This window comes from Ranitomeya imitator, chromosome 1 (genome assembly GCF_032444005.1).
Source record: "Ranitomeya imitator isolate aRanImi1 chromosome 1, aRanImi1.pri, whole genome shotgun sequence".
NCBI lineage: Eukaryota > Metazoa > Chordata > Amphibia > Anura > Dendrobatidae > Ranitomeya > Ranitomeya imitator.
This window is the reverse complement of record NC_091282.1, coordinates 4,266,870-4,283,681: the sequence shown is the minus strand read 5'-3', so window position 1 is coordinate 4,283,681 and position 16,812 is coordinate 4,266,870. Positions and strand designations below refer to the sequence as shown.

Here is a 16,812-nt window from a genome sequence, read left to right as displayed (position 1 = left end):
TAGAGCAACATACGAGATCCTAGATCGTAGTCAAGCTGAGATGTTTAGGGAGGAACTGAGATTATTATTAGAAGGGGCCTTTTCCCGGGATCTCATCTCTAAACAGGAGTATGATTTCTTGCTACCAAAATATCCACTCACGGCTACATTCTATGCACTCCCGAAGATTCACAAGGGACTGAATCCACTGAAGGGACGACCCATAGTGTCGGGAGTGGATTCTCTGCTACAGAACTGTGGGATATATGTGGATCAGATCCTACGTCCCTTTGTGGTGGCTACTCCGTCATACCTAAGAGACACAGCAGACCTACTATTGAAATTGGAGGGAATACATCTGGAGGGGGAGCACTGGCTGGCATCCATTGATATAGAGGCCCTATATAGCAGCATACCACACGAGGCAGGGATCAGAGGAGTACAGTTCTACCTACAACAAAGGTCTGTGGCATGCATAGAACATAACACGTTTGTACTGTCCCTTTTGGAATTTACACTCACCCATAATACCTTTACTTTTGATGGTAAGCACTTCCACCAGCTCAGGGGCACTGCGATGGGGAGTCCCTGTGCCCCATCGTATGCAAATCTGTTCCTGAGCTGGTGGGAGGAAACGGTGGTATTTGGGGAGGATGCTGGCTGGTGGCAGGACTCCATTTTAGTATGGTACAGGTTCATAGATGACGTGTTCTTGCTATGGACGGGGACGAGAGAGACATTTGGGGATTTCCTGGGGCACCTCAACCATAACGATCTAGGGCTCAGGTTTACATCAGAAATCCAGAAACAGGAACTGGCCTTTTTGGATGTCACCATCAAAAAAGAGGACAGAGGGGGAATTTCCACAGGAATATATCGCAAGCCGACAAGCACTAATAGCCTCTTGCATTGGCAAAGTCACCATCCGACCCCACTAAAGAGAGGGATCCCCAAAGGTCAGTTCCTGAGACTCAAGAGGAACTGTTCCAGGAAAGATCTGTTTGATAGACATGCGGGGGACATGTACAGAAGATTCAGGGAAAAGGGATACCCTAGACATGTACTTGACACTGCTTATGAACATGCCAAAAAAACAGACAGACAGAAACTTCTACAGAGTAAGGGGAGAGATGAGGAAAGCAAGGAGGACATAAGGATAATCGGCACTTATGACACTAGGCATCAAGAGATCCGTAAAATACTACTTAAACATTGGGACATCATCAGACTGGATCCGGAATTGAGTGAAGTGGTGGGAGAGTACCCCAGCATAACATAGTAACATAGTAACATAGTTAGTAAGGCCGAAAAAAGACATTTGTCCATCCAGTTCAGCCTATATTCCATCATAATAAATACCCAGATCTACGTCCTTCTACAGAACCTAATAATTGTATGATACAATATTGTTCTGCTCCAGGAAGACATCCAGGCCTCTCTTGAGCCCCTCGACTGAGTTCGCCATCACCACCTCCTCAGGCAAGCAATTCCAGATTCTCACTGCCCTAACAGTAAAGAATCCTCTTCTATGTTGGTGGAAAAACCTTCTCTCCTCCAGACGCAAAGAATGCCCCCTTGTGCCCGTCACCTTCCTTGGTATAAACAGATCCTCAGCGAGATATTTGTATTGTCCCCTTATATACTTATACATGGTTATTAGATCGCCCCTCAGTCGTCTTTTTTCTAGACTAAATAATCCTAATTTCGCTAATCTATCTGGGTATTGTAGTTCTCCCATCCCCTTTATTAATTTTGTTGCCCTCCTTTGTACTCTCTCTAGTTCCATTATATCCTTCCTGAGCACCGGTGCCCAAAACTGGACACAGTACTCCATGTGCGGTCTAACTAGGGATTTGTACAGAGGCAGTATAATGCTCTCATCATGTGTATCCAGACCTCTTTTAATGCACCCCATGATCCTGTTTGCCTTGGCAGCTGCTGCCTGGCACTGGCTGCTCCAGGTAAGTTTATCATTAACTAGGATCCCCAAGTCCTTCTCCCTGTCAGATTTACCCAGTGGTTTCCCGTTCAGTGTGTAATGGTGATATTGATTCCCTCTTCCCATGTGTATAACCTTACATTTATCATTGTTAAACCTCATCTGCCACCTTTCAGCCCAAGTTTCCAACTTATCCAGATCCATCTGTAGCAGAATACTATCTTCTCTTGTATTAACTGCTTTACATAGTTTTGTATCATCTGCAAATATCGATATTTTACTGTGTAAACCTTCTACCAGATCATTAATGAATATGTTGAAGAGAACAGGTCCCAATACTGACCCCTGCGGTACCCCACTGGTCACAGCGACCCAGTTAGAGACTATACCATTTATAACCACCCTCTGCTTTCTATCACTAAGCCAGTTACTAACCCATTTACACACATTTTCCCCCAGACCAAGCATTCTCATTTTGTGTACCAACCTCTTGTGCGGCACGGTATCAAACGCTTTGGAAAAATCGAGATATACCACGTCCAATGACTCACCGTGGTCCAGTCTATAGCTTACCTCTTCATAAAAACTGATTAGATTGGTTTGACAGGAGCGATTTCTCATAAACCCATGCTGATATGGAGTTAAACAGTTATTCTCATTGAGATAATCCAGAATAACATCCCTCAGAAACCCTTCAAATATTTTACCAACAATAGAGGTTAGACTTACTGGCCTATAATTTCCAGGTTCACTTTTAGAGCCCTTTTTGAATATTGGCACCACATTTGCTATGCGCCAGTCCTGCGGAACAGACCCTGTCGCTATAGAGTCACTAAAAATAAGAAATAATGGTTTATCTATTACATTACTTAGTTCTCTTAGTACTCGTGGGTGTATGCCATCCGGACCCGGAGATTTATCTATTTTAATCTTATTTAGCCGGTTTCGCACCTCTTCTTGGGTTAGATTGGTGACCCTTAATATAGGGTTTTCATTGTTTCTTGGGATTTCACCTAGCATTTCATTTTCCACCGTGAATACCGTGGAGAAGAAGGTGTTTAATATGTTAGCTTTTTCCTCGTCATCTACAACCATTCTTTCCTCACTATTTTTTAAGGGGCCTACATTTTCAGTTTTTATTCTTTTACTATTGATATAGTTGAAGAACAGTTTGGGATTAGTTTTACTCTCCTTAGCAATGTGCTTCTCTGTTTCCTTTTTGGCAGCTTTAATTAGTTTTTTAGATAAAGTATTTTTCTCCCTATAGTTTTTTTAGAGCTTCAATGGTGCCATCCTGCTTTAGTAGTGCAAATGCTTTCTTTTTACTGTTAATTGCCTGTCTTACTTCTTTGTTTAGCCACATTGGGTTTTTCCTATTTCTAGTCCTTTTATTCCCACAAGGTATAAACCGCTTACAGTGCCTATTTAGGATGTTCTTAAACATTTCCCATTTATTATCTGTATTCTCATTTCTGAGGATATTGTCCCAGTCTACCAGATTAAGGGCATCTCTAAGCTGTTCAAACTTTGCCTTCCTAAAGTTCAATGTTTTTGTGACTCCCTGACAAGTCCCCCTAGTGAAAGACAGGTGAAACTGTACAATATTGTGGTCGCTATTTCCTAGATGCCCGACCACCTGCAGATTTGTTATTCTGTCAGGTCTATTAGATAGTATTAGGTCTAAAAGTGCTGCTCCTCTGGTTGGATTCTGCACCAATTGTGAAAAATAATTTTTCTTGGTTATTAGCAGAAACCTGTTGCCTTTATGGGTTTCACAGGTTTCTGTTTCCCAGTTAATATCCGGGTAGTTAAAGTCCCCCATAACCAGGACCTCATTATGGGTTGCAGCTTCATCTATCTGCTTTAGAAGTAGACTTTCCATGCTTTCTGTTATATTTGGGGGTTTGTAACAGACCCCAATGAGAATTTTGTTACCATTTTTCCCTCCATGAATTTCAACCCATATGGACTCGACATCCTCATTCCCTTCGCTAATATCCTCCCTTAAAGTGGACTTTAGACAAGACTTTACATAGAGACAAACCCCTCCTCCTCTCCGATTTTTACGATCCTTTCTAAACAGACTGTAACCCTGTAAGTTAACTGCCCAGTCATAGCTTTCATCTAACCATGTCTCGGTTATTCCCACTATGTCAAAGTTACCTGTAGATATTTCTGCTTCTAGTTCTTCCATCTTGTTTGTCAGGCTTCTGGCGTTTGCGAGCATGCAGTTTAGAGGATTTTGTTTTGTTCCAATCTCCTCACTGTGGATTGTTTTAGAAATGTTCTTACCTCCCTTCTGAGTATGTTTTCCTGGGTCGTCTTTGTTCGAGTCTAATGTTTTTCTTCCCGTCCCCTCTTCTTCTAGTTTAACGCCCTCCTGATGAGTGTAGCAAGTCTTCTGGCGAATGTGTGTTTCCCAGGTTTGTTGAGGTGTAGTCCGTCTCTGGCGAGGAGTCCATCATACCAGTAATTCACACCGTGGTCCAGGAATCCAAATCCTTGTTGTCTGCACCATCGTCTTAGCCAGTTGTTTGCATCAAGGATCCTGTTCCATCTCCTGGTGCCATGCCCGTCTACTGGAAGGATAGAAGAAAAAACTACCTGTGCATCCAGTTCCTTTACTTTCTTCCCCAACTCTTCAAAGTCCTTGCAGATTGTCGGTAGGTCCTTCCTTGCCGTGTCATTGGTGCCAACATGTATCAGAAGAAATGGGTGGACGTCCTTGGAGCTGAAGAGCTTTGGTATCCTATCGGTCACATCCTTGATCATCGCACCTGGAAGGCAGCATACTTCTCTTGCAGTTATGTCCGGTCTGCAGATGGCTGCTTCGGTGCCTCTCAGTAGTGAGTCTCCCACCACCACCACTCTTCGTTGCTTCTTGGCTGTACTTTTTGCTGTCACTTGTTGCTGTGTGCCCTTTTCTTTTTTGCTTGCTGGTATTGCTTCATTCTTAGGTGTGCCATCTTCATCCTCTACAAAGATTTGATATCGGTTCTTCAGTTGTGTGGTTGGTGATTTCTCCATGGTCTTCTTGCTTCTTTTGGTCACATGCTTCCACTCATCTGCTTTTGGAGGTTCTCTGACACTTTTTGCACCTTCTGTGACCAGTAGAGATGCTTCTGTTCTGTCTAGAAAGTCTTCATTCTCTTTGATGAGTTTCAAAGTTGCTATTCTTTCTTCCAGACCCCGCACCTTTTCTTCTAAAAGGGCCACTAGTCTACACTTCTGACAGGTGAAATTGGATTCTTCTTCTGGTCGATCTGTGAACATGTAGCACATGCTGCAGCTCACCATGTAGGTTGTCACATCTGCCATGTTGCTCCTAGATCCTGCTGACTTGCTGTGTGTTTTCCTTCTTGTGTAATCTACTCAGCCAAGCTCTCTTATGCAATAACGTTCAGGAAAGGAAAGTCGCTCAGAGACATGCTTGTACATAGCCAATATAGAAGACCAGAACCAAGCGGCACCTGGCTAGACAGAAAGCCATGTGGGTTCTTCAAATGTGGCAACTGTAGCATGTGTAGATGGATGGAACCAGGGAAATCATTTCATAGTTCGGCCACAGGGAAAGTGTACTATCAGAGGAACTTCTCCAACTGTAAAACTACAGGGGTGATGTATATGGCGAAATGCTCTTGCCCAAAAGATTACATAGGTAAAACAAAAAGGGAATTTAGGAGACGAGTGGGGGAGCATATGGGAGATATCAGAAACAACCGGGATACCCCACTAGCAAAGCATATACAAACCCATCATGGGGGAGATGTCAAAAGTGTGACCTTTACTGTGATAGAAGTGGTGAACATCAACCCCAGAGGTGGAAATACAGATAAGACCATTCTAAGGAGAGAATGTGAATGGATATTCAGAATGGGGAGTCTTGAACCTAGAGGACTGAATGACCAATTATCATATGCCTGCTTTTTGTAGTACAGTCATAATATAAGGGTTAGCTGGGGGTCAACATTTTATAGCCGTGCATATGTCCAATTTTTTGTCTGGAGTCTCCCGACGGAATAGGGGAGCAGCATAGATTGGTGTGCAATATCCTTGTATCAATATTCATATATAATACCCCGCTCTTATGACACCACTGCCGTAAATAAATCCGAGTTACCGTCTAATCGTAATAAGACTTGAGTACTCCCTGGTATGTCATGTACACGAACAGTGCGCAGGTGCTATATGCACCGGGGGACAAGTGGGGGTACAGGTACTACTTGTTCCTATGCTTTGGCTAGGACTCTAGAGGAGGCGTGACCTAATCATAAGGGCTGGTGAGGCCCATCCTCCCTCCCCCAACCGAACACCCCCCCTCCTCCCCTCTCCCTCCCCAACTCTGGCATGAGAAAGTGATGTCTAGTGGATTGTGGCCATACGCATGCGCTAATGATCTGCGGCGGTGTGGTATGGTGTTATCCTCGGACGTCAAAATACCTAATCAAAAAAGGAGTGGGATGTACGGGGGATAAAACGAAGCATAGCCCGAATGCCTCATTAAAATGCTGATCTTCGCATTACTCTATCGTGATGGCATATAGAATAAAGATGCGCAAGCGCAGTAAACATTAGGAGATGTGCGCAGTGCCAGTTTGCATAGCTGGAGCATGCGCAGTTGGGACAGGTGAGGGACGACCCGGAAGCAGTGCGGGCTGTCTAGCGAGTCACCGGAAGTGCAAGAGTGGCGGGTAGTCGGATGCCGGGCCGCCGCTGGTGGGCTCCTTTGGGGGCCGATAGGAGCATGCGTGGTTACATCATACTCACCGGAAATGCGCGGGTAGGGGGCGGGGCTATCTAGCACGCCGCGAGTATGGCAGAAGTTTAAAGAGCGGGGAAAAAAGGGCGATTCAGCCATGACACCACATCAGGACACACTATGCCAGTGTATCTTGCCTCCTGAGGAGCCCGCGGAGGGCGAAACGCGTTGAGGCGCCGTGATCTGAGGCAAACGGCGTACAGAGGGAGATAAGTGCATGTAACATAATATCGAGATATGTGAATGTATGCATTTGTGGGTGACACTGGTCTATGGGTTCAGCCATAGTCAATGGGATCGGCCACGACTGGCACTATGTACCTATACAAGACTGAGCCCATATAAATACTCCCCAACAAATACGTCAATATCGATGTGCCGTATGTGTTCCGCACATTTGTTTTTAGTCTGTGGGGATCTAGTGTTCCCTTAGTATAGGAGCTACTCTGTTTAGCCTACAGTGGGCCCTAGGCGGTGGGTAGTGGGTGTCCCGTGGTCATTATAGGGTGCATCAGTAACCCAGGGACAGCCGCCGCGGAGTGGGGGCGCCACAACGCTCCCCCGTAGGGTGCCAACCTCCACAGATAGGTAGGCTGTGAGCACAGTACTAAGTAGGGACACCTAGTCCCCCCATTTTTAACTTAGTGTGTAGTTTTTGAGCACATTGTTCTGTTTTTGTTTTCTTTGTCATTTTTGTCCGTTTTTTTGTGGTGTGAACCAGTGTATTGGTTCTTTAGATTTATCAATAAAGATTTATTATTTTAGGATAGTTTATGATAGTCTCTTAATCCAATGGATGGTAACATATTGTAACATAAGTTACCATCAGCTTAGTAACGTAAGTTACTATACTTTCTATATTTCTTGTAATAAAAACTGATGCTTTTAACTTGAAAGGTTAAAATACATTTTTTTAGAGTTGCTGGGACTCTGGTGTTTTAATACAATAAACTCGTGCTTCTCCGCTGTTTACCAGAACAGAACATTTGGCAGGCTCAGGATATGGACACTCGCCTCTCCTTTTTGTGTAACGTAAGTTACCAGTAATAACACTCTATTTTGTATTTAATTTTATTGTTGAAAAATCAAACTGTGTTGAAATCTATTGAGAATAGTTTAACGTACAATCTACATTCACTCCTTTTTGTGCCAGTGTTTGGCTTGTAACGTAAGTTACCATGGAATGACCCACAGTCTACAGTATTATCGCACACAGGACACTTACCGTTCCAGAGCAGCTTCTCGAAGGCTTCTCGTCCTCTGGTGAGGATACTAGAGAACTTGCTGTGAGAATCTTCATCCCCCAGATCTCTGGCCATCTGACACATCATGCACAGCGCGGCCAGCCAGAGCCCCCCGCAGTAAGAGCTGAGAGATACAGGCACCATTAAGTACAGATAGACCCTAACCCCCCACATCACTGACTGGGGGGCTGAGGCCACACGCACTCATATACACTGGGATTGCAGAATCAAGTAACTGGGAGGGAATTATCAAGGGCTGGTGATGCTGAATGGGAATCTGTTCACCAGCTGTGTTGGACTTAGAAAGGTTTCGCCTTCGATGTACCATTTCACAAGGTTTCTGTGCAGGTTGTGGTGTAACTACTGTCTGCATCTGCTGACTGTGAATCTACACTGGCTCAGGTCTCCATTTCACAAGGTTTCTGTGCAGGTTGTGGTGTAACTACTGTCTGCATCTGCTGAAAGGGAATCTGCTCTGGTCTCCATTTCACAAGGTTTCTGTGCAGGTTGTGGTTTAACTACTGTCTGCATCTGCTGAAAGGGAATCTGCTCAGGTCTCCATTTCACAAGGTTTCTGTGCAGGTTGTGGTGTAACTACTGTCTGCATCTGCTGAAAGGGAATCTGCTCAGGTCTCCATTTCACAAGGTTTCTGTGCAGGTTGTGGTGTAACTACTGTCTGCATCTGCTGAATGGGAATCTGCTCAGGTCTCCATTTCACAAGGTTTCTGTGCAGGTTGTGGTGTAACTACTGTCTGCATCTGCTGAAAGGGAATCTGCTCAGGTCTCCATTTCACAAGGTTTCTGTGCAGGTTGTGGTGTAACTACTGTCTGCATCTGCTGAATGGGAATCTGCTCAGGTCTCCATTTCACAAGGTTTCTGTGCAGGTTGTGGTGTAACTACTGTCTGCATCTGCTGAATGGGAATCTGTACTGCCTCAGGTCTCCATTTCACAAGGTTTCTGTGCAGGTTTCCACACTGAACTTTCCTATCTCAGCCTGTAGCAAAAACTTGGTATGCTTTTCAACTGACCCCTGCAATATCCCCAATGTTATTTATGACCTTGTTCACTCTGAATTGATCATATACATCTGGTCCACTCTTAATTGTCTGACCAAGAGGAGCACAGACCACTCCGCTCGCTTGGCTTCACACCTGAATGCACTTTGTTGCACATATATTGTATAGCATAAGTCTGCCCTGTGTATCATATAAATGCATCATAGAAGTGTGATGCTCAGAATTAATTCCAGAATTGTAACTGAAGGTAACTGGCCAGTCACTGTAAACAATGTTTCTATTTGTTTTCACTCTCACCCCTATAATCCTTCACTTTCTGCTACCTCCCCCAATCCCCACACCAAGTAAGGAACTGTTCATCTATTCTTCTATCCTCCCCATCCACCTCACCTCCTCCTCAGAACTGTTCCTTAACATACAATCCTCTGTCTCCAAGCACAGACAGCCCCCTCATGCCCTCTCCTGCTCCCTCCTGTTCCCACTTTCTCTGGTCCTTCTCACTGCTGGTGATATCTCTCCAAATCCTGGTCCTCCTCACCATATTCCCAGTCAGTTCTACCTCCCATCCACGCTCTATCACAACCTTCCGTAACCTCTCTAACCTTATACTCATTCACCCAGCCCCCGCTTCTCCAGTCCTACTAACAGGAGCTCTGTGGAACGCTCGCTCTGTTTGCAACAAGCTTTCCTACATCCATGATATTTTTGTTACTACCAAACTTTCCTTCCTCGCCATCACTGAAACCTGGCTCACCCCTTCTGACACAGCCTCTCCTGCTGCACTTTCGTATGGTGGCTTCCACCTTTCTCACACACCCCGCCCCAGCAGCAAACATGGAGGAGGAGTTGATTTCCTGTCAGACAACTGCTCCTTCACCCCAATCCCACTGCCACCCTCCCTTCCTGTGAGGTGCACTCTGCGCACATCTATGGCCCCACCAACCTCCAACTGGCTGTAATCTACCGCCCCCCAAGGCCAACCACCACCTTCTTTGACCACTTTACCACCTGGCTACTTCATTTCCTTTCCGCGGATATTTCCACTATCATCATGGGCGACTTCAACATCCCCATTGACCCTTCCCTCTCAGCTGCCACTAAACTTCTATCTCTCACTCCCTCCTTCGGCCTCGCTCAATGGTCTTCTACAGCCACTCACAAGGATGGCCACACACTGGACCTCATCTTCACCCGCCTCTGATCCCTATCTAACCTCTCTAACTCACCTCTCGCTCTTTCTGACCATAACCTACTCACATTCTCTTCCCTCTCCATTCCTTGTCCACAATCCCCACCCGATAAACTTGCACACCCTTGCAGAAATCTTAAACACCTCGACCTACACTCATTCTCTGAATCGCTTCTCCCTCTTACAGACATAAATGCCTTACACAATGCGGATGCCACTGCCACTCTATATAACACCACAATAGCTGTACCTCTGGAATCGGTCACCCCTCTCACATATACCAAAGCTCGCAAAATCAACAGACAGCCCTGGCACACCAGCCTGACCAAAGAACTGAGACGGGCTACAAGGGTTGCTGAGGGGAGATGGAAAAGATTCCTCTTCAAGAACACTTCATCGCATTCAAACAGTCTCTCACTACTTTCAAGGCCACACTCGCCACAGCTAAACAAACCTACTTCTCATCTCTCATAGCCTCCCTGTCTCACAACCCTAAACAGTTATTCAACACCTTCAATTCTCTCCTCCGTCCCCCAGCACCCCCTCCCTCCCCACTCATCTCGGCCGCAGACTGCCTCATTTTTCAAGCAGAAGATTGATAAAATCAGAGACAGTTTTGGTCAACAACCCCCAGAGCCCTTCCTCCTAACTGCCCAGCTCTCCTCCTCCAAAACAAACTTCTCCTTCATTACAGAAGATTAACTTCCCACTCTACTCTCAAGATCACATCTCACCACCTGTGCACTTGACCCGCTCCCATCTCACTTCATCTCAAACCTCACCACAGTCTTCATTCCAACCCTACCCCATCTCTTCAGCCTATCACTAACAACTGTTTTCCTTTCAAGCTTTAAACATGCCTCAATCACACCTATCTTCAAAAATCCCTCTCTTGACCCATCCTCTGTATCTTGCTATCACCCCATATCACTTCTCCCCTATGCCTAAAAACTACTGGAACAACACGTCTACCTTGAACTGTCCTCCCACCTCTCTTCCTGTTCCCTCTTCGACCGCTTACAATCTGGCTTCTGGCTACATCACTCCACTGAAACTGCCCTAACTAAAGTCACTAATGACCTATTAACTGCCATAGCCAAACGACACTACTCTGTCCTCCTCCTCCTGGACCTGTCCTCTGCCTTTGACATAGTGGACCATTCCCTACTATTACAGACCGTCTAATCTCTTGGCATCACAGACTTGGCCCTATCCTGGATCTCATCATACCTAACAGACCGGACATTCAGTGTCTCCCACTCCCACACCACCTCCTCACCTCGCCCCCTATCTGTCGGAGTCCCGTAAGGTTCAGTCCTAGGGCCTCTGCTCTTCTCCATCTATACCTTTGGTCTCGGACAGCTTATAGAGTCCCATGACTTTCAGTGTCATCTCTATGCCGACGACACACAGATCTACATCTCTGGACCAGATATCACCTCCCTACTAACCAGAATCCCACAATGTATGTCTGCCATTTCATCCTTTTTCTCCGCTAGATTTCTAAAACTTAATATGGACAAAACAGAATTCATCATCTTTCTATCTCACTTGACTCCCCCCAACAGGCCTATCCATTAAAGTAAATGGCTGCCACTCTCCCCAGTCCCACAAGCTCGCTGCCCCGGGGTAATCTTTGACCCTGATCTCTCCTTCAAACCACATATCCAAGCCCTTTCCATTTCCTGCCGACTCCAACTCAAAAATATTTCCCGACTCGGTACATTCCTCAACCAAGAATCTTCAAAAACCCTAGTCCATGCCCTCATCATCTCCCGCCTTGACTGCAACCTCCTGCTCTGCGGCCTCCCCTCGAACACTCTCGCACCCCTCCAATCTATTCTAAGCTCTGCTGCCCGACTAATCCACCTGTCCCCCCGCTATTCCCCGGCCTCTCCCCTCTGTTAATCCCTTCACTGGCTCCCCATTACCCAGAGACCCCAGTTCAAAACCCTAACCATGACATACAAAGCCATCCACAACCTGTCTCCTCCATACATCTGTGACCTTGTCTCCCAGTACCTACCAGCACGCAATCTCCGATCCTTACAAGATCTCCTTCTCTACTCTCCTCTTCCCACAAACGCATACAAGATTTCTCCCGTGCATCCTCCATACTCTGGAACTGTGTACCACAACATATCAGACTCTCACCTACCGTGGAAACCTTCAAAAAGAACCTGAAGAACTACCTTTTCTGACAAGCCTACAACCTGCAGTAACCACCGATCCACCAAACCGCTGCACGACCAGCTCTACCCTCGCCTACTGTATCCTCACCCATCCCTTGTAGATTGTGAGCCCTCGCGGGCAGGGTCCTCTCACCTACTGTATCCTCACCCATCCCTTGTAGATTGTGAGCCCTCGCGGGCAGGGTCCTCTCTCCTGTATCCTCACCCATCCCGTGTAGTCTGTGAGCCCTCACGGGCAGGGTCCTCTCTCCTGTATCCTCACCCATCCCTTGTAGACTGTGAGCCCTTGCGGGCAGGGTCCTCTCTCCTGTATCCTCACCCATCCCTTGTAGTCTGTGAGCCTTCGCGGGCAGGGTCCTCTCACCTACTGTAACCTCACCCATCCCTTGTAAATGTGAGCCCTCGCGGGCAGGGTCCTCTCTCCTCCTGTATTCTCACCCATCCCTTGTAGATTGTGAGCCCTCGTGGGCAGGGTCCTCTCTCCCGTATCCTCGCCCATCCCGTGTAGATTGTGAGCCCTCGCGGGCAGGGTCCTCTCTCCTGTATCCTCACCCATCCCTTGTAGACTGTGAGCCCTCGCGGGCAGGGTCCTCTCTCCTGTATCCTCACCCATCCCTTGTAGACTGTGAGCCCTCGCGGGCAGGGTCCTCTCTCCTACTGTACCAGTCTTGACTTGCATTGATTAAAGGGAACCTGTCCCCCCCAAAATTGAAGGTGAGGTAAGCCCACCGGCATCAGGGGCTTATCTACAGCATTCTGTAATGCTGTAGATAAGCCCCCGATGTATACTGAAAGATGAGAAAAAGAGGTTAGATTATACTCACCCAGGGACGGTCCCGGTCCTGTACCGATGGGCATCGCAGTCCGGTCCGGGGCCTCCCATCTTCTTACGATGACGTCCTCTTCTTGTCTTCAGGCTGCGGCTCCAGCGTACTTTGCCCTGTTGAGGGCAGAGCAAAGTACTGCAGTGCGCAGGCGCCGAGACTCTCTGACCTTTCCCAGCTGTAGATAAGCCCCTGATGCCGGTGGGCTTAGCACACCTTCAATTTTGGGGGTGACAGGTTCCCTTTAAGTTTATTGTACTTGTTTTTTATTATGTATACCCCTCCTCACATGTAAAGCGCCATGGAATAAATGGCGCTATAATAATAAATAATGATAATAACTACTGGCTGCAGCTGCTGAATGTGAATCTGCACTGGCTCAGGTCTCCATTTTACAAGGTTTTGTCTGTGTTATAACTAGTAGTAACACAATTTACAACACATTTTTTCCTGTGTGTGGTGCAGTTAATTGGGGAGTTAATTGTTCTCTGGTGATTATCCACTTTCCCAAAAATAGCTTCAAAATCATAATCATTACATAAATGTAAAAAGAGAAACCCTCCCTGGTCCAGCACTGACCCTCTGCTCTTACTCTGGTCTTTAGATTTTGTGCTGCAGAGAAATAAACAGAGATTGGAGAGCTAGCCCTGGAACTGGAGAGGTTGACTACTGGGTTTGTTGTAGTACAGGTGTAGAGTTATCTCAGCACTTCTTGTGAAGATGGAAAACTCCTTTTAATTGAACCAGAAGACTCAGTCTGAGCTTCCTGATCTAAGCAAAGAGGGAGTTAAAAAAGCAGGAGCTGAGAGCAGCAGTTCAAGAGCTGCAAGTACTTTACAGGACACTAAAAAGTGCTGGAAAGTTTTGTTTTTGTTTGATTGGATAGTGGAAAGCAACATTACTGGTTTCCTTGTGTGCACAGTCTGCCATATGTCCACAAAAGAGTGAATACTGTTGATGAGAGCATGTTGTCCACAGGAAAGCTAAGATCACAGATCTGGAGGAGAAAAATGCAACCGGGAGAAGCGACCATGTGAGAAGCGACCATGTGAGACGCATGCTGTTCACCCACCGTGCACGTAGTGTGGTAGACATGGAGGCTGGACAAGTGGGTAAGGAAGGGCAGTAAAGTGGCATGGTCGATGTACAGAGGGAGAGTGGAAAGATGTCTAAGAAGATGAACTGTCTCCTGTTTCTGTACTACCAAGTACAATTTCCAAACTGTGAGATGATGCAAGGAGGTGTCTCTGAAAAATGGCAACCCTAGTGGATACTGGCCTCACAGTCGGAGATCAGCCAGGCTAGTAGGTGGGGGAGGGTAATGTAGGAAAGGTTTGACAGTTGTTGTAGGACATTCTATAATCAGGAAGATGAATAGAATAATGTGTCACAAAGACCCCCTTAACTGAATGGTCTGCGGTCCGCCTGGTGCCAGGACAGGCTGATAAATCACCGTGGGGTAGGCTTGTGATGATCCAGCAGCCAATGACAATATAGGGGGCAGGTCCAAGACCCCTTGGAACAATTTTACAGAATTTGGCTTCAGAGGCAGGACGTCTTGGGTAATGTGCCCTGAAATGCTGCGAGTGCAATGCACCTCGCAGGAGAATCTGCGGGAGCTGCAGAAGTTAAGTCCATGGCTTAAGGGATTTTTCCATGAACAAAGTATATTTTAAACAATAGATCTTCGAATAAAAATAATTTCCACAATTGGAGGTGTTAAAAAAAAGTTCCTGTCCTGAGATAATGTTATACACGTGCCCCTTGTAAGAGAACGTACTCCATATCGTCTCTGTGTATGATCATTCTTGTCCCATGACTCTTCTTTCATGGCGATGAAACAACTCTTGGTAGATAAGTTTCACATTTCTGTTCACGCCCTAAATTCCTCTTAGAAGACTAAGGCGATTTAAGCTGGGGGGGGGGGGGGGGGGGCTACATCTTTAGGCTATATGCACACGTTGCGGATTAGCCTTAGGAATTTCTGGTGCGGATTCTGCCTCTCCTGGCAGAAAACTGCAGATTTGCTGCGTTTTTTGTGCGGTTCCGCAGCGTTTTTTTGTGCGGTTTTGCTGCGGTTTTTTTTGCGGATTTCTTGTGTTTTTTACCCCAGCGGTTTTCTATAATGGAATGCAGATCCGCAAAAAAAGAAGTGACATGCTACTTCTTTTAATCCGCAGCGTTTCCGCACTGGATTTTCCGCAACGTGTGCACAGCTTTTTTTTTTCTCATTGATTTACATTGTACTGTAAATCAATTGCGGATCTGCAGCGTTTCTGCACCGCAAAAAACGCTGCAGATCCGCAGAGAATACGCAACGTGTGCACATACTCTTAGGCGGGAAGTTTTCTTAATTTGTGACCGTATAAAAGACTTTGCCTGTACATTAATAAAGAAGAAATCAGCCTTTGCACACCGTGGTAAGGTTCTGATTTCCTGAGCTCTCGTCACTATACCTTACTATTTGGAGTTCAAAACGCAATGGAAGAAACTTAAACAGTTTCATTTCAACAGGGACCAGAAATGCATTGAATCAGAGCGATCTCTAGTGAGGAAGGACTCTCCAGCAACAGGGAGCCTAAAGCTGCAGGACAAAATAAAAATCACGTCACTTATGGGCAGGACGGTGGCTCCGTGGTTGCCTTGCAATGCTGAAGTCCTGGGTTCAAATCCCACCATGGACAACATCTGCAAGGAGTTTGTATGTAACATAAATTAGTTGGATTTGTCTGAAAAAGGAAACACTCTTTCTCCAAAATTGTAATTTTTCTCGCATGGCGAGAGCTTCTGGCTCAGATACAGGATGGGATTGCTCTTCTCCATTTACTTCCTGAGACAGCACGGCTCCCAACCCGACTTCTGAGACATCCGTATGGACCACGACCTCCTTGCTGAAGTCTGGTGCGACCAGAACCGAATGTTTACACAGAGCCCACTTCAGATCCAGGAACGCCATCTCTGTGTCATCAGTCCATTTAATTATTGTCGACTTGGTGCCATTAAGAAGATCTGTCAATGGCGCAGCAATTATAGCAAAACTTGGGATGAACAGCAGGTAATACTCCATAATTACAAGAAATGCACTCACTTGCTTCTTGGAAAGCGGATGCGGCCACTTCTGGATCGCCTCAATCTTGTTTATCTGTGGCCTAATTTCACCCCTCCCGACGGCATAGCCTAGGTACTTGGCCTCGTCCCTTCCTATGGTACACTTTTTCGGATTTATGGTGAACCCTTGCGTATGCCATGGCAACTTGGAGAACAGGTCACGGTTCCAGTGCAAAAGCTCCTGACACTGTTGCCTCTGGACTGGCATCAGAGTCTCAGGAGCGGTGACATCGTCCATGGTGACTTTGGGACTGGCTCCCAGGCAAGAGGTTTCCAATGAATCCCGGTCTCACCAGGGCTTGAGCAAGTTCACATAATAGGCTTGGTGCAGCTTCCTTAGACCTGGCTGGTGTACTTTGTAATTCACCTCACCCAGTTTTTCCACCACCTTGCATGGGCCTTGCCACTTGGCCAGGAACTTGACCTCTACCATGGGGATTAGCACTAGCACGCAATTCCCGGGTTTGAACTGCCTCAACCTTACTGATTGGTAATACACCCTGCCTGCGCCTCCTGTGCCTGGAGAAGATGCTCTTTCACGATAGGCATCACCTTCGAC

General features: G+C 46.4%; 2 protein-coding genes across 3 annotated transcripts in view; one reads left to right on the top strand and one right to left on the bottom strand.

Moving 5' to 3' along the window:
- The window catches only part of RGP1 (RGP1 homolog, RAB6A GEF complex partner 1), a 391,618-nt gene that overhangs the window by 141,007 nt on the left and 233,799 nt on the right, over positions 1–16,812 (top strand). The window lies entirely within an intron of this gene.
- The window catches only part of GBA2 (glucosylceramidase beta 2), a 215,028-nt gene that overhangs the window by 22,100 nt on the left and 176,116 nt on the right, over positions 1–16,812 (bottom strand). For both annotated transcript variants that reach the window (XM_069745496.1, XM_069745492.1), the window contains exon 16: positions 7,903–8,045. In XM_069745496.1, the coding sequence (XP_069601597.1) occupies positions 7,903–8,045 (143 nt within the window). The remainder of the gene's footprint in view (positions 1–7,902; positions 8,046–16,812) is intronic.